The sequence below is a fragment of the Elgaria multicarinata genome, chromosome 1, assembly GCF_023053635.1.
Source record: "Elgaria multicarinata webbii isolate HBS135686 ecotype San Diego chromosome 1, rElgMul1.1.pri, whole genome shotgun sequence".
Lineage (NCBI taxonomy): Eukaryota > Metazoa > Chordata > Lepidosauria > Squamata > Anguidae > Elgaria > Elgaria multicarinata.
Window position 1 is genome coordinate 48811017 of NC_086171.1, and position 18600 is coordinate 48829616.

Below are 18600 nucleotides of genomic sequence, written 5' to 3' on the forward strand. Positions count from 1 at the left end.
GCACACACCACTTACGTTTACTTGCAGATTTTCTTAACGTTTGCATTTAACGTGGTTTGTTTTCCTCTTTTAAAAGTAGCATTTGAGTTGTTTCTCTAATTACTGTGTGGGGTTTTCCCTTCTCCTTTCTCATAACTCAGGTGTAATGGCTCTGCTGAGGCCGCTCCTATTGGATGTGGTTCCAAATATTCAACAGACCGCTGCCTTGGCCCTTGGGAGACTTGCCAATTATAACGATGACCTGGCAGAAGCTGTAGTTAAGGGAGATATTCTTCCGCAACTCGTGTACTCATTGGCTGAACAGAATGTAAGGGACTTTTATTTTCTTAACCCTTTTCTCGTTGCCAAACAGGGTTAAAATCTTCTGTCTTAATTAGATATTTAATAAGTGTCTTTAGATTCATGCGTTGCCATTGCTGCACCACACATTGTAAGTGCATTGATCTCTCTTGATAGAAGGTCTCACTTGATAGAAGGTATCCATAATTGTGATTTAATGACTCTCCTTTAAAAAAAAAGGATTTTATTCTTACTTAATTAGCTGAAGTATATTACTGGTAATTTTATTTCCTGAACTGTTTAATGAAATGATGGTATGGAGAAGGCTGCTTTATAAATGAAATAATCAGAAATGCTCCGCCACTAATTAGCTAGAAGCAGTCGTTAACATCTGTCTGTAAAACGCACATAAACTAAACTTCTTTTGAAGCATAGATCATTCCACAAGGCACAAAAGTCTAAAAAAAGATGGCACTGTAATATCAAATCTATTGGTGCTTGGATAGCAAAAACATATATTTGCTTATAGATAGGTCTTATATCGTCAAACAGATTAACGATAAAGTAAGACCTCTCTATGAACTTGATCTGCTCATTTGCTCTATAACAAGAAATATCCTAGCATATATAACATATTGTTGAGCTGGCTAGTTCTAGTCTTGCTCCGGATTGCCAGGGTAAGGGAATCCTTTGGCTATTTCTTGGTAAAAGATCAACAAGGACATTAGCAGAAAAGAGAAATTAAGGACCTTTTACAATCTATTGCTGTTGTAGGGCTTAGTATTCCTATTACAGTCTTGCCAGGTTGTAATCCATTGATTCATGCTAGATCTTTAAAATTAACAGCAAAGCATTCAATGAGGCAGCACTTTTACAGAACTTGGTCCTTTCACCTGCCTTGTTCTCTTGCTTATAGTGCAACAGAGGTGGAATCCTGCTCTTTACAGCTCTCTTCTCCTTTAAATGATTAACTCCCCCCCTTGCCTCCTTATTGGTCAGGAAGGATACCTCTTTGGAATACATCTTGCCAGATGTTGGGAGAAAGAGGCTTGCTTTGTATTTTGACTATATTTTCCTGTCAATGGAGTAATAAATTCTTTGGGAACCAAGAATAATTTAGAATGAAGGTTTTGAACACTGCATTTCCCATCCCTAGCTGTGTTTCTGCTACATAAGAGTGTTGCTTTTGTGTTTATTTCCTTATGTGTGCTGAATTATAGAGAGTCAGTGTGGTGTAGTGGTTAGAGTGATGGACTGGATGTTGGGAGATCCAGATTTTAGTCCCCACTCGGCCATGGAAGCTCAGTGGTGACTTTGGGCCAGTCACAGACTGTGAGCCCAACTGACCTTTTTGTGAGGCTAAAATGGAGAGGAAGGTTATGTACACCACCTTGGGTTCCTTAAGGTAGGGTGACCATATGGAAAGGAGGACAGGGCTCATGTATCTTTAACTTGTATAGAAAAGGGAATTTCAGCAGGTGTCATTTGTATGCTGCAGGAGTCCTGCCCTCTTTTGTATCTGGTCACTCTAGTAACCAGATACAAAAGAGGGCAGGGTTCCTGTAGCCAGTGAGATTGCAAATAACTCTATGCTCATTTTTTTTAAAGGTGCACAAACTTCACATCACCCCCTAAATCAGCTCCAGCTACTCCAATTCTGGTGTAAACTGGGCATTTTTACATGTTTGGACATAAAATGTGGCAGAAGAATGGCAGCTAAAACACCTAGCACTGGTGTGAAACTTGTTTAGATTATTCTTTCAATTGTTGACAGTCACTCCAGAGCAGGCTGAGTGTGTGAAACATGGTTGCTCAACCACATCAGCCTCTGGGTCTGTGACTATTTGTTATATGTATCATTTCAGAAGTAGTTCATTTTCAGTAATAATAAGGGATGGAATCTATTGGGACTTTAGCTGTTCAGGCACCAGTGAAATGAATGGGAATTGTACAGGGGAACTTCACAGTAGATTTTACCCATTGATACTAAAAAAACCTCCACCATTAGAAATATGCTTACCCATTGATACTAAAAAAAAACACCATTAGAAATTACTTTCAATAATTTTTGAAAGTAATAATATGCACATAAAAGTACTTGCTAATAATAGTTGTAGCGTTCTTCAGTTGCTTTTATTTGGGTAGGGATCAACATTTATAATTTTTTTATATAGTTTGATATTTGGCAAATAACAACGGTTAAGATTTTTCTATTTTAAGACCAAGGCCTATTCACACTGATCATTCTTGGGGTATCTTTCATTACTTTAAAGTCTTGCTTGTTTAATCCATGGCTTGTCGTGATGCCTTAACCCAGAACTGTGGCTTACCCTTGGCTTGCTTGTGCTATGCTGAAATAGAGGAGTCCAGCAAGAGCAGCTTGAAAATCAAACTGCTCTGAAGGGTGCAAAATGAGTGGGAGAGAAACAACCCAGAAAGAAGGAAAACAATCCATGGTTTGTTTGCTTGTCTGCAAGACAATTCATGGCTAAAGCAACAAACCATAGTTAACATAAACCATGGTTTAGCATTATGTGTGAATGCCTTAGTCTTAAGCACTTTTTTCTAGTCTGCTAGGAAGTTGAAATAACTGTTTAGTAATCTGCTGAATATTGAATGCTTATCCTGAGGCTATCCAAGAACATGATGTAAAATTTTCTATATATCTTTTCACAGTGAAAATTATATAATGCCTCCCTAGTATAACAGAAATGAATTGCTTAACTTGTATAACATCATTTAATGTATTAATTTATTTTCTGACTTGTAACACCCTTCCTCAAATAATTGCAATGTAATCTACTCCCCCCTGCAATATTTCTGTAGCGTTTCTACAAGAAAGCAGCTGCATTTGTATTACGAGCAGTTGGGAAACATTCTCCTCAGCTAGCCCAGGCGATAGTTGACTGTGGAGCGCTAGATACACTGGTGATCTGCTTAGAAGATTTTGACCCTGGAGTAAAAGAAGCTGCCTCCTGGGCCCTTGGCTATATAGCGAGACACAATGCAGGTAATAGTTTTCCTAATATTTTAGAATGTGTTTAGTGCCAACATTGTGATAACCTCCTACAGAAAACACAAAAGCAATGTGGTTCCTGCTCCCGTACCAGCAAATAAACAGGTAACTTCATGGGTCAGTAGCAGAGAAGAGATAGAGTAGCATAATAGCTGTAAACCAGGTAGCCTCTACCTCAAACTTTGCCTCTCCTATGGACGTGGAGATAATAACACTTATAGGATTGTTCTAAGGATTACTGAGGTAAAGTATGTGAAGTTTTTGGAATACTGGAAGTGGGCTGCATCGATTAATCCTTGGATCATGGGGGAAATATAAGTGGTGGCCTCAATGAAATCCAGAGGCACCACTCCCTGACTCTCCCACTTGTAGCCAAAATATAATCTTCCCCTGTAGTTTTTTTTTTTTTTTTATAAACAGTAGCTAAGGGGCTTTCACAAAAAGTATAGGGATGCCCACCATCCCCTCTGTAACTCAAGCACTGATGTAAATGCTAGTTGTTGTTATAATATCTTGGCCACTACTACTGCCAGATATGTTCTAGATGTGTTGCATTACCATAACCCCCCTGGTTTGCAGGTATAATGGCTGGGTGATTATGGGAGTTGTAGTCCGATACATCTGGAAGGCACCAGGTTGGGGAAGGTTGGTACAGATACTTTAAATAATTAAGATGTCCACAACTGGTTGACTTTGAAGAGAGTTAAGTGGCTAGATGGACTCTTAGGGCTTTGCTAGACCTGCCGGGATAAGCCGGCAGGGAGGCGGGGCCAAGGCGCGCTAACGTTAGCGCGCGCCGCCTCACCTTCCAGACGCCGGATGCACAGGGACGACGCAAGCCCTGCAGCGTCCACCATTTTTTTTTTTTAGTTTAAAGGGGCCACGTGCGGCCTGAAGACTCCGGAGAAGGTAAGGGTTTTTTTTAGTTAACCCCCCCATCCGTCCTCCCTCGCCATCTCCTGTTCGTCGCCCTCCGTCCCCCTTCGCCATCTCCTGTTCGTCGCCCCCCCGCCCTCCCTCGCCATCTCCTGTTCGTCGCCCCCCCCGCCCTCCCTCGCCATCTCCTGTTCGTCGCCCCCCGCCCTCCCCCGCCATCTCCTGTTCGTCGCCCCCCGCCCTCCCTCGCCATCTCCTGTTCGTCGCCCTCCGTCCCCCTTCGCCATCTCCTGTTCGTCGCCCCCCGCCCTCCCTCGCCATCTCCTGTTTGTCGCCCTCCGTCCCCCTTCGCCATCTCCTGTTTGTCGCCCCCCGCCCTCCCTCGCCATCTCCTGTTTGTCGCCCCCCGCCCTCCCTCGCCATCTCCTGTTTGTCGCCCTCCGTCCCCCTTCGCCATCTCCTGTTCGTCGCCCCCCACCCTCCCTCGCCATCTCCTGTTCGTCGCCCTCCGCCATCCCCTCTCCTGCCGGTCCGGCCTTCCCTCCCCCATCTCCCCCCCCCCAGATCACCCCCCCAGGCACGATGGGCACAGCGCTCGTATGAGCGCTGTGCCAGGTCCATGGCTTTTCGCAGCTACTTGCGAGTAAGCGAGTAGCCGCAAAAAGCCACGGACCTTCCTAGACGTTTCTCAGCCCCGGCCTGAGGCCGGGGCTGTGAAAAAGGCGCACCATAAGCGACTTCGCTTATGGCGCGTTAGAGGAGGCCTCAGTGCGGCCTGGCGCCGGATTCCCCTGTGCGTCATCTGGACACACAGCAGGGAAACCGGCCCACAAAGCGCGCTGATCTAGCATGGCACTTCTTATGGTCTTATCTTCATGCTTGCTCTCTGGTTCACATGTCTGTTCTTCTTTCTCTATCATTTCAGACACACAGAACTGGTTTGCACAATCACAGGACGGTGGCTTGTAACTACTCTGCATGTGCTGATCGTGGGCTGGGGAGATTAGCATAATTACCTTTGGCAATGCAGCTTGTTGTGTTGTGCAAATCCGATGAGGGTGGCTTGTTGCCATGGTTATCAAGCCACCCAGAACCGATGGGCTGTTGTAGGGTTATGGGGTGGCTTGTTAACCACAGCAACAAGCCACCGTCACTGAGTTCACATGAAATGATAAGCCGTGCTGCCAGGGGTAATTATGTTAATCCTTGTGGAACGTGATCAGCATGCATGGCAGGGGAAATAAGCTGCCATGGCTTATTTCCCCATCCGTGATTGTGCAACCCAGGCCATAGATACCATAGCACACTATGCTAACAGCTGCCAAGCATTCATAAATGTTAGCATTTGGGGGTCTATTCTACATCAGACTTGGATTAGTCTGTTTGCTATCTGCCCATTTCCTTTTAAGTGCATTTAGTACACAAAAAGGTGCTTGTTTTTGTTTAGAATAAATATATCCCCAGCCATCCCTTTCAAATCCTCCTCTGTATTATCCGAAGTAATCTGTATCCCAAATGACAGGAAACATTTGTGTTTGTCGATGCTTCTGAATAAACTAGAGACCAAACAATGAATTTAAAAAAAAAAAAAAGTGTGAGTGAATAAATTTCTACTTGTACACCACCATAGTTTAGATGGTGAAGACCAGAAGACAGGGCAAAATACTTGTTACGAAGAGTTTGTAAATTACAGGAACATGATTCTAGAGAGCAATGTTTCTTCTCCTTTCATGAAGCAATTGTAGATTCAGACACGCAGGGAACTTGTGTCCATGGAAACAGTAATACACAGCACACAAAATTGACCACACAGCCAATCAGGAAGATTCCCCTGATTGGCTGTGTGGTCAATTTGATTCTGAATGACATCAAACTTAGTGGAGACATAGCCAATCACAAAACACTTGTTTGAAGTGCCCCAATTAACAATTGGTATGCAAATGGACACAGGTAACAAATCAGGAAGGCTAACTGAAATCTGATCAGCCCAATTGGTGGAGTTGGAATCCTAGTGGACAGTAAAGAGCACCTTGGAGTTCAAAGGAAGACCTTTCACAATGGGCTTTAGGTGGTTTCCCTATGCATCTAGACCAGCTTAGTCTGTAATTCCTAACTTCCTGCTTGAATGTTGATTTAGCAGGCAAGATGGAAACTCAGTTTAAGGCGGCCACAGTTTTGTTGGTACAGTCAAGCAAATGGCACCTGAAACAAGATGTTGCACTGCATCCCCACCCCTTAAGGAATGCTGCTGTTCAGGGCTCCAGCTGTTCTGGAAAAGGAGCCTTGCATAGCTGCAGAAGTTTCAGGGGACAGGAAGGGGGAAAGTAGACATTTTTTTCCACCACCCTAAGGCCTTCCCTCTTGTACTATACAGCACTAGAAGGTTCGGGTTTGGGACTAAGTGCCAGCCCTGGACCTGTGCATTGTATAGCAGAGGGTGGAATACTGGAAAGTGAGAAAGGGAAAAGGTTTCTCTTCCCTTTCTTTCCTCCTGAAACATCCCTGTATACTGCAGATAGGGGATAGTTCTTGCTCAGCTGACACCTCAATATTCTGCACATCCTGGAAGTTCACAAATCCTTATCAGGGGCCCCCTTTTTACCCCCCCCACTTATTTTACAGATGTATGTATTTCTTTATACTTAGTGAGTTCCTGAAGTATGACTTACTTTTGGGTGTTCCCGTTTCTTTTCCAGACTGATAGGCACTTGACCACCCAAGTTTGCTATTAGAGGAAATGTTGCAAGCTGATTTATAATATATATTTCTATTGCATCACCTCACACAGGTCTTCCATCTGCTCCCTTTATTTATGCTTGTCATTCTTCCCTTTAATGCCTTTCCTCTCATCGAGAATTCATTCCCATAGCCTGATTCTGTTATTTAAAAAGGTTTTTTTTGCCATCGTTATCTCTCCTGTTCTTCATCCATGTTGTAGATGCTGAGGGGTGTGGGGGAGAATCAGAAGGGCTGTTTCTGGAGTGTGATAAACAATGTAAAAATAAGCTGCAGGATTCCTTTTTTGAGGAAGGGAAAACACACACGCACACACACACACACACACATACATGCATACACATATATATGCTATGTACATTTTAGAAAATTAATGACCATGCTCTTCAAATTTGAGAAAATAGAATGACTGGGTGTTTTAAAATTAAATTCTACTTTTTAAAGGGTTAATGCTGTATTATGGCTAGGGATCATGTTAGTCTTACTTTTATCCACAAGCCAGCTGGATATGGGGAAACAGGGGGAACTGAAACATCTCTTTAAATTTAAACCCAATGCAAGTTAAACCCAATGAAGTTTAAATGTAAACTTCAAATTTAAACCCAATGCAAAAATGGGAAGAGCTATAAATCATCCTGAAGCTCTTAATGCAAATTCTCTAGCCTGTTAGCTTATGATCCTTTTTAGATATTTGTTTGGATTGTTCAGCTTTTGGTGGTAGGGGTTGGGGTACAACTATCATTTTGTAGTACCAACTCTATTTTCTCCTTTTTCTATGTAAAATGTAAAGTTAGGCTTCAATCTTTCAGTAGAATGTGTTACTATTTTGATGCAATTTCCTTAAGTAGCCTTTAGTCTATTGGGATGGTGTTTCAGTATTAAATCACAGGACTCTAGGCTATGATAGGCTCTTCAGAATGTGCTCCTTTTCATGAAGCTTACACTGTAAATAAATCATGTTACAATATAAGGCATTGTTGGGGCAGGAAAAAATGCTTTCCCAGTATTTATATTCAGTTTTTATGACAAATGCACAGTTAACATAGCACATGTCTTTGTTACAATTATAGCCTAGTGTGTTGTGAATAAAATACAAGCTTGTCAAGAGAATCACATTAAAACATGACTATGGATTTCCTAAATATAGCACAGCAAACATTGGTGCTTCAGCCCATCAGAACAACATCTATGGTCCACTAAATTTAAGAGCAAATTAAAAATGTCACGTCCCCCCCCCCCCCCGCTCCAACATGGGTGCAAAGTGCTTTTAGGTGCTATCCCTTAAAATTAAATAACATTACAGTATATAAGTTATGATATGAGCAAACACATCACTGGGAAACTGAAGTTTGTAAGTATAACACCTTGTTCTACAGAAGGGTTTGATTGATGGACTGTCAATGCAAAATCAAAGTTGGGCCTTTGAGTTACAACAGCTATTTGTTGCCATGGCAGTGTAAGGCAGGTTAAATGTTATAGATAGCATATGTGCATAACAAGGAGAAGTCCTAACAAAACCTTATTTAAGAACCATAATAGGCCATTTGAAATTAATGGGTTTTATGTTCATTTTTCATCATATCCAAAAATAGCCCTTATTTTAATCCTTGCATTTGCTGTCTCCTAATTTTCTACTTCAGTTCTGACGCTAATGACAAATATGTGGAGGGAGGGCAATGAATTTCTGCTCTAACAGTACACTGGCTATATCAGTTAATTCTGGGTTCTTGGGTTAAGATGCAAGCAACTGGCCATGGCAACTTAACACAACTGTCCGTTGCAGTGATTTAATGTAGGGAAAGACTGTTACTGGTAGTAATGTATTTTGAGCAAGCCAGATTGTTTTCAGTGGAGTATACTCTATGTAGCTTTTCATAAAATTAAGCATTAATGTGTATTGGGCATGTTATTTTCTGCTTCTCTTACGGACTGCATAAAGTGCTGTCTAAATTAGCTCTGTGGGAGAAGGGGACACGTTTTGGCATTTTGGCTTTTCTTTATTGTTAGCTGTGCAAAAAACGCTTGCCTATTGATCAGTGCACAACAGTCAGGGCTTAAACAGCTGACATCTGCTTACCCCTTTTAAACGCGCGCGCGCACACACACACACACACACACACAGTAACAAACCATTTCAGCCTAATCTACCTCGAATGTGTACATGTAAATGGAGGTCCATCTATTGACCTGTATTCTTTTCAGCTGAGGATTGGTCCACATGGTTTATGAAACCAGGAGGGCTGATTTGAAATGCAGATGTCAAGGCACTGAAGTCCACCCTCCCCTCACCCCCTCCTGCTGTATCTGTCAGGGTGAAAAATGGCTTGCACAAGGGTCAGTCACCCATGCTCGCTTAATTACTTTCATTGGACCAACAGAACTGTCACAGGCTGTGGTGGATGCCGGAGCAATTCCTCTCTTAGTACTCTGTATCCAGGAGCCAGAGATTGCTTTGAGAAGGATTGCGGCTTCAGCGCTCAGTGATGTTTCAAAGCATTCTCCAGAGTTAGCGCAGACGGTCGTGGACGCGGGGGCAATTGCTCACTTGGCTCAGATGATCCTCAACCCTGATGCCAAACTGAAGGTACTTTTCAAACTATTTTTCTCTCCTTTTCTCTCCACCCCACTCCACCCTGAAATGGAACCAGGGTTCAGTTGTGATTGAATATTGGGAAAAGCATATTGATCTAAAAGAGCTTTTATTCCCAGATATACATTACTAACGTGACTGTTGGTGACAAAGGGAAGATCTGGGTATTTTTCTTCTTTTTTTTTAATGTGGCTACTGAATATAACTGGCGGGAAAGGAATGAGTCAAGTCATCTTTAACGGTTGAGATTATTTGGTTTCTCGCCAGTGGTGCATGGGCAGATTTCTGTAATAATTATCTCGAGAGCTTGTCTGACATGTCATGGTATTTTTTTATTTATATTTGAAACCTTAACGTTTTAATGGGGTCCAACATGTATACATTATACAGTGTTGAAATGTTATAATTGCATTTTTGGGTGTTCTTAAAATGGTAATTCTGTTTTCTTAAACACATTTATTTGGAAGTGGTACTTACTTTCTAGTAAGTGGCTCTGGGTACAAGTTTGTAAGTTTTTTAATAATGTGTTATATATGTTTTCTTCCTACTTTTTAATTTCATTGCTTTTGCTTACAGAAAGTCATGACACAATACAATGAATTGTACCTAAAGTGCCAGAACCCCCTTTGTCTTTTTAATAATATGGCATTTTTGTGACAATTAACAGCAAATGGCGTCTTCCACATGCATGTTTCATTAAAATAGCAACATTTCAAAAATAGTCTATTTCAAATATTAACATTTAAATGACAACAGCTGATGAGGATTTTGTGGGGTCTGTGCTTTGGAACTAAAAAGACCAAAGCCATTATTTCATGGGTAATGCTTTTAAAAGAGAGAAATAAATTATATGCCTTGCCTTCTGGTTTGAATTGCTTGTAGAATAAGTGCATTTCCTGATTCCATATTGCTTTTACTCAGAAGCAGCTCTGCTGAATTTAACAAGACCTTCTTCCAAATAAATGTGCTTTTCTTTATTGAGAAGTGGTTTTTTTTTGTTATTAAATTAGGACTGTGAATGTTGTAAGAGTTGTGGATGGCTTGGTACCTTCCCAGTCTGAGGGGAAGGGTTGTTTTTAATTGCTCTCTCTGAATGTCTCTCTATAAAGTCTTTGCCCAATAAACCATTTATAAAACAATCGTTCCTATTTACCAGCGTCAGGTGCTATCAGCTCTCAGCCAGATAGCAAAGCATTCTGTGGACCTGGCAGAAATGGTGGTTGAAGCAGAAATTTTCCCCGTTGTACTCACTTGCCTGAAGGACTCCGATGAATATGTCAAGAAAAATGCTGCAACTCTAATTAGAGAGATAGCAAGGCATACGCCTGAGGTAAAACCTTGAGAATGCAAATACAAGGTCATGTTATTAGTGTTTATACTTTAAATATTTTTCTAAATCCCCAGCATTATTCTGTCATTAGGCAAAGTGAAAAGCTCTGTGGAATTTCCATTGGTGCAATGAAGAAAAAAGGAAATGTTTGTTGCTCTTATTGGATGTGCTTGGAATACAAATAAGGAATAGAGAAATGGGCAAAATCAGCTTCCCTTGTTGGTGGGTGTCAATATGGAGAGTGTGCTTAACAGCTAGGACACATGGGATAGTATATGGAAGGCAGTAATGAAGTGCAAAAAATCTTAGGCCACAATTCAATGCATAGTGAAACCCTCTTCAGTCTTAAGTTAGTGGGTTTAGGCATGTTTCATTTTGTGTTGGAGTGTGTGTGTGTGTGGGGGGGCTTCCCCCCAATTTTTGCTGCATGAGCTCTTCGGAACGTCAAGAAAGTATGCCATTTTAAAACATGTACTGGCTGCTCTTATATGATGTTAATTTGGTTGCCCATAAAATGTTTATTGTGAACTGATGTGAACTTCTCTGAATTCTAAACCACAGTGTTGAGCAGATCCGAGTGAAGCTCAATACATGGACTTACGGAGGTTGGTAAAGTAAAATGAAACTGATAACTTAGTGAGATTCATCCACCTCCACTGAACTAAATAAAGTGAATTACACAGCACATAATTGCCTTCCACCAGGCTCTGCCTGTCAGATACAAGGAGATTTGGGACATGATCCCTTAGCCTCCATTTGAAAATGTTGTGGAACCTCAATACCTTACGCACAACACCTCCAAGTGCTCCAAAATTAGACTCAAAAATAATCTAATTAGGCCGAAAATATTATAATGTGCTAAAAGTATGAAGGGGTTGCGGGGAGGGAATGCTTCTTCTCTCCACCCAACCCCCTTTGTGGTTTGTGAACATTTAGAGCACACTAGGGTCTCATTATTGAGAGCTTTATATTAATTTAAGCCACAGAACCCCACACTGAAATCCGATATTCTCATTATTTCAGGTGCTCTGGGGCTTTAGGGAAAAAACCCCAGATGTCACAAGGATAATACGAGAGGTGCTGTTTTAGCAGTTCTGATGCTGCTGTGTGCGGGTGTGGGTGTGGAGGGGAGGAAGAAGGATTTGGGGAATCCTCCTGTAGTCAAAACTTCCTTTGTGCCACTGAGCACAATCTCCACAGGAGTCCTCGCTCTGCGTCTAAAAGCTCTTGCATTTGAAGCAGAAGCGGAGGGGGGAGGGGCTGGTTGAATTGCAGGCTGCAGCTCTCTCTGTAGATGAATCTGGTATTGCGCTCTTGCACGAGGATTTCTCTCTCGCCAGGCCTCTGCTTGGATGTAGGATTTGATCTTGAGGGAATCCTGTTGATATTTGCTCTTTGAAGGATTGCAAATATATGCAGTTGATTTTCCAGGGTGATTTAGCAAACTCAATTGGCTTCAAATAATGACGCTAAATTGAAGCAATGCACATTATTGGTTTTCTTGTTTTGCGTTCATTTATCAGGCTAGTTGGTCTTGTTAAAAATTAAATTGGCGCACAGCCTGCCTGACCCCAAATGTTGTTGTTAGAGGTGGAGAGGCTTTAACCACCAACCTGCTTAGCTGGGCTGTGAAATATTCCAAGCCGGTTTGATAATCTTCAGTGGTTGTATTTCTTCACTTAAGTAGGAAGAGCCCTCAAAATAAGACATTTGCTTTACTCCTTTATTTGAGGGATTTTTACCCTGCCCTTCAATAAGATTCCAAGGTGGCTTGCAACTTTAAAAACAGCAACAATGCAATCAATTTGAAACATTCTAATTAAAGATATATAAAGACTATACTAGAAATAGTACAGTAACTGGGAGTAGCATAAGACCAGCAAACCCAGCCAAGATAAAACAGAACAAATTGAATTAAAGGTCCTGAGGAAAGAAAAATCTTCACCTGGTGCATAGATGACATTAGAGTAGGCGCCAGCCAAGCAGGCCCAGCCTCAGCAGTGTCAGGTCCCACCAGTGCTGACTGTTTTTTGAAGAAAAGAGCTTGCCAAAGTGGTTTTAGCCACCATTTCCCCCCTCACCCCGTCCCCAGAATGTCTGTGGATTCTAGCATGTGAGAGTGCTGACTTTTGCATTGCTACCAGTCCCCTGCTGTTTGCTGGGCCATTGCTCCTCCATTGCTCTCTGGTAAGATCTCCCCTGGAGTGATGCCCAGAGTCCCCTCAGAACTTGTGCCATTTCTGTGGGTGAGCCTGCCTGGAGAAAGCATTCCAAAGTCAGGGCAACAGCAATGAGAATAACGCCCCCCCCCCCCCGGTAGCCCCCCCCCCAATGAATCTTGGAGGGTGAGGTAACCCAGAGAAAGGCCTTTGATAAGGAACTTGGTGTACGGACAGGTGTATGTGGAGACATGGCAATTCTTTATGCCTGTTCGAAGGTTTCCTCACATTGTTAGGGTATGGTATTGAGGAGCACTAGTATAAGTGGATATTTTCAAAGTACAACCAGGATTCAATTCTTCACACAATAATGTTTGCATAAGTCTCACTGATTTCAAGCGAACTTTGTATATTAAGTAAATTTGTGCAAGATTGCAGCATGAAGGCTAAGCCTTCATTAGTATCATTTATCTTGATGGTGAGACATGTTCACAAAACCTACTGTGTGCTGCTTTTGCAGAGCACAATTGCTGGGAGCACATTGTACTATTCATCCAAAACCTCTGATGGCTTCCAATTGCCTTCCAAGGAAACTTCAAGATAATTCTGACCTACTGTGTCCTGGCCTAAACATTTCCAAATACCTCTAAGATGTTTGCACTCCTGATCTCATTATTGTGTAAGTTAGATCTGGGTTCAAGTCCCCAGTTGACCATGAAACATATTGAGCTCCTTGGAGGAAGGGTGGGATATGAATATGATAAATTAAAACTGTGCAATTTTGTCTCCAATTTCCTCCACTTGGATACATGCCAGAGCCTATTTTGGCCAAGATTGCTATTGGCTGAGTTTTTTGCTGGTTCTGTCTTGGAGCTACCCTCAGCCTTTCAGATGGGGGCAGGTTGGAAAAAATTAAATTAAATGCTAGCTGGCTTCTGGATTAGAATTCTCATCCAGCTTTCTTGTAGCTGCAGTGGTGACTCGGCACATCTTCCTTTACCAGGGCTGTTAGCAATGTGCGCTCTTAAAAACAAACAAACATCTGAATCTCAAACCAGGAGCATTTATTCTGCACTCAGGATGTGCAATTTCCCATGTATTTGGTACATTTGGTTTAATGCTTTTCTGTGATAGGAGTGCTTGGCTTTTTGCTAAACCTAGAATCATTTGGAAGAGTTTATGCAATAAATAGGAGGTGGAAGTACAGACTAAGTTGGGCTGTTGGGGAAGGGAATAGGATCCATAAGATGGGGTGGGGGGTCAGCAGGCTCTGATAATAACAGAAAGGTTACTCTCTGACCACAATCCCTTCACAAAGTTCCATTTTAATTCCAGTGTGGGCATAGACCATGCTGGGAATGATGGGAGTTGTAGTTTTTGTACTGTATTTTGTAATTGTGCTTTTAACCTGTTGGTTGTTTTATTGTGGTTTTAATTTTTTGTGAACTGCCCAGAGAGCTTCGGCTATTGGGCAGTATAAAGACGTAATCAATTAATAAATTAATTAATAAATAGTTCAACACAGATGGAGGGCACCAGGTTGGGAAAGGTTGGCATTGACTATATAATTGTTGAACTTTTCTTGATGAGAGCTAGAAACTTGATTTAAAAATAACAAGGCCGAAGTTGTACAGAAGCCATTTTCTGTGACAAAGAGGTTACTTCCCACATGGTTCAGTGCCTGTGTAGACATCTGGGAATGTGGGTAGACCTACTTATATCCTATGGGCACAATCCTGTATGGTTATCTGTGCTTAATCCCACTGAAATCAATTTGGGAATCCTAACTCTTTATTGGGATGTACATGGCAATTGCCTCTGTGAGCTCAGTGAATAGGGCACATGCTTTGCATGCCAAAGGCCCCGTTTTTGATCTCCCAGTAGAACTGGGAAAGATTCCTCTCTGAAATCCTGGAGAGACACTGCCAGCCAGTGTAAACGATACTGAGCTAGATGGACCAATGGTATGAGCACAGTATAAGGCAGCTTCCTTTTGTTCCTCTTTGCATAATATGGGCAGGTGGATATCTTGAACAGTAGGGACAACTATCTGCCTATGGGCGTGAGTGATTTACACCTCACTCCACAGCTTCCTGTGTGTTGTATATGTAGGGAAGGCAGCAATCTACATATACATCCCTTTTATGTGTGCAGCGCTGTTGAAGCAAATGTAGAGGTCCTTGTGGACTTCAAACTCTGCACCTACAAGAGCCACTGGATCCAGCTGTTCATATAAAAAATAATAATGCTTAACGCTCTGAGCTGTCCATGGAGGTTAAATGGGTTCTCATCAGCATGTCCAGTAGACGATCGCATTATATCATGCTTTGCTAAGTTGTATGCACCTGTAAACATTTATTCAGCATCTAATGGGGCTGATTAGTCATTAGGAGTATCTTCAGTTCAATTATATCTATATAAATGGATTACCTCCTTTTTAACATGTATCATCAGTAGATTTGGCAAAGGCCTGCTTGACTATAGTTCAACAACTGCTTGAAAAACTGCAGCATCTCTAACAACCTTTCTGGTCTATCTGCTTTCAGCTTTCACAACTTATCGTGAATGCAGGGGGAGTTGCCGCTGTCATTGACTGTGTTGGCAGCTGCAAAGGAAATGTTCGGCTCCCAGGTATCATGATGCTGGGCTATGTGGCAGCTCATTCAGAGAACCTGGCCATGGCGGTGATAATTTCCAAGGTTAGTTCCTTGTTCCCAATTGTTGTACTCATATGGGGAGTCTGAGGAGACAATGCAAGTGTTCCTGGTTGCTGGGCAAGGCAGGTGTTGGAACAGTGTGTTCATGAGCCTGGCGAGATAGGCCAAGGACTGAGAATGCAAAACTGTTGCTAAGCAGTGTTTGGTGTGACCTGACTAGGACTGAGGAGACCCAGCTTCAAATGCCCTCTCTGCCATGAAGGACTTTGGTGTCCTTGGGCCAGTCGCTGTCTGGGTTCAAACATTATGCTAACCTATACAGGGTCCATTCAGAAGACACTTTAAACCATGGCTTTAACCATGGTGGCTAAGCCAGAAAGCCAGGCCGTTTTCAGAAGACACCTTAAACCACAGCTTGAACTATGGTGAATAAGGCTTTTTGCTTTACTCAGCATAATTAAAACTGTGGTTTAAGGTGTCTTCTGAATATGGCCCAGCTTTCTGGCTTAAGCACCATGGTTAAAGCCATAGTTTAAGGTGTCTTCTGAATGGGGCCACTGAGTGGCAAGCAAAGCTGGGTAGGTGACTATGCAAACAACCTACTGTGCTCCCTACTGTGACCAGGAAGACAAGCTACACAGAATAGTTAGTTTCTCCCACACACACTGTTGCCCCCTCCTCCTTAGTCCTCCTGCCCAGCTGGGCAGGTATCCCAGCTTCCTCTGGGGTGAGAATAGTGATTGTTTGAGAGGAGCAGAGCAGCACCAGTGTTCTTGACAGCTCTTGCCGAGAGCTCTGTAGAGGATCTCCGTAACCCATCCTAGCACAACAGTCAACATGCTAACGCACCATCGGTAAAATAACCTTTATTGCAGACTGTGGGTTCTCAGAGTGGGATGCATATTGAAGGGAAATAACGCCCAATAACATCCCATCATGGCTTGTTCCAGAAAATAAACCATTATGGGTTAGCGTGTTATATGACCCAAGTCACTACCTCTCAGTATAACCTTCCTCGCAGAATTGCGAGGATAAAATGCTGGGAGGGGAGAAAAATGGGGGGGGGGGTTCCTTCTCCTTCAGCCTCTGCTCAAAGAAGTGAGGTGAGTAGCTTCCAGGAGGGGGGTCTTTTCTGCTATGGCACCCAGACTGTGGAACGAGCTCCCTAGAAAGGTTTGCCTCGCACCTATATTGTACTCTTTCCAGCGCCAGGTGCAGACCTTTTTATTTTCTCAATATTTTAGCATTTTATTATCTTAGTCTTTTAATTCTGCGCTTTTAAGAGTGTATTTTAAATCTGTAAAATCTCTGCATTGCTGCTTGGTTTTATTCTGGTTGTACTTTCCTATTGTGGTTTTATATTGTGATGTAACTTTCCATATTTTATACTTCAAGCTGTACTCTATGGTTTTAATTTTTATGAACCGCCAAGAGAGCTTCAGGTGCTATAGAAAGTAAATGAATGAATAAATAAATAAATAAAACCATGGGCAGTATCCACTGCAACAGTATCGCTAACACAAATTACATTGTGCTGGTGTAAGCTATTTCTAGCACAATGACAATACATTTGCTGGCAGGGTGACTTTTCCAGGCAACCTGCAGCACCAGCAAACACTACTAGTGTTGCACTAGAGGTTGCTTAGGCTACCACAATGTTGCTGCCTTGAATTCCTTGTAGGAAAAGCAGGATTTAAATATAATGAAATAAATAAAAAGTATGATATTGCATGCCACCATACTGGATGTTCATTAAGATCAGTAGAACAATGGTGAAAATAACTGCCTTGAAAGGGGAAAAAAAGAACATTTCATACTTCTAGGAGGATTCTTCCTTCATTGGGATATCTGAACACAATTAGGTATCAGTTTTGTTGATTTTAGTGGTTCTTTTTTTGTTTTTGTTTTTGTTTATTACATTTCTATGCCACCCAATAGCTGAAGCTCTCTGGGTGGTTCAGAAAAATTAAGTAGTTCTTGCTTCCAAGGACTGAGCTTTGGATCACACTCATAAACTTGCATAAGAGTCCAATCCTATATATGTTTAGACAGAAAAAAAGTCCTACTTTTTGCTGGCTGGGGAATGCTGAGAGTTGTAGGGTTCTTTTCTTCCTAAACATGCATAGGATCACGCCCTAATTCTTCTTAAAAGATTCTCTATGTATAAGATGTTATTTGTGGAACAATGTGCCATATCTGATCCCATAATGTTTATATTCATGGTTTTGGGGTGTGTTTGTGTGTGGCGGAAATACTTTAAACACAATCCAGCCAGAGTGAAATGTATCTAAATGTATCTTAAGCACATGTTTAATTCTTTCACTCCCTGAAATCAGTGGGATAAAAAAGTCCTTACGTATGGCTGGATTGTACCTTTTGTTTATTGTAGTCTGTTATTTCAATCCTGTTTTTTAAAAAAATCACAAAGATAATAGTGATCTATTGCCCAGGGTTGTTTTGGGGACAAAGATATTTAGTGTAGAATTTTTGTGTTTTCATGCCACAAATTAAGCATTAAATTGTACTCTACAACCTGAGTTACATTCCTACTCATTGTGCAGGGAATGCAGTGGAATAGCAGAGGCTTGGGGTTGTTTCCCCTTTTTTAAAGGTTATGGATTAGTTTTCTGGCGCAGTTTTGCATTTTCATGAGATGCTAATTGAGTTGTGTTTTTCCAAATAGCAGAAAGGAAACTGGCAAATGGCTTCTTAGAATAAATATTTGATGTCTAAGCTTTAATTGTCTTTAAAATTAGAATTTATAAAATAGGTCGTCTTTTGTTACATCAGGGTGCCTTGCTTTGCTCCTGCTGTGGTATATTTAAGGCAAAAAGAATATATGCGGTAGAAAACAAAACAGAACATTTACACTCCAGTCCATTCTGGCGTGTATAGGCCTAGGAACTGGATAATCTCTCAAAACTCAAAAATGAGATTGATTTTCCTGCATGATTTTA

At 41.8% G+C, this 18600-nt stretch overlaps 1 protein-coding gene across 2 annotated transcripts in view; it reads left to right on the forward strand.

Annotated features, from left to right (window-relative positions):
- The window catches only part of SPAG6 (sperm associated antigen 6), a 52115-nt gene that overhangs the window by 16230 nt on the left and 17285 nt on the right, over nucleotides 1–18600 (forward strand). For both annotated transcript variants that reach the window (XM_063127735.1, XM_063127742.1), the window contains exons 3-7: nucleotides 141–307; nucleotides 3106–3289; nucleotides 9286–9491; nucleotides 10654–10827; nucleotides 15533–15685. In XM_063127735.1, coding sequence (XP_062983805.1) covers nucleotides 141–307; nucleotides 3106–3289; nucleotides 9286–9491; nucleotides 10654–10827; nucleotides 15533–15685 — 884 coding nt within the window. The remainder of the gene's footprint in view (nucleotides 1–140; nucleotides 308–3105; nucleotides 3290–9285; nucleotides 9492–10653; nucleotides 10828–15532; nucleotides 15686–18600) is intronic.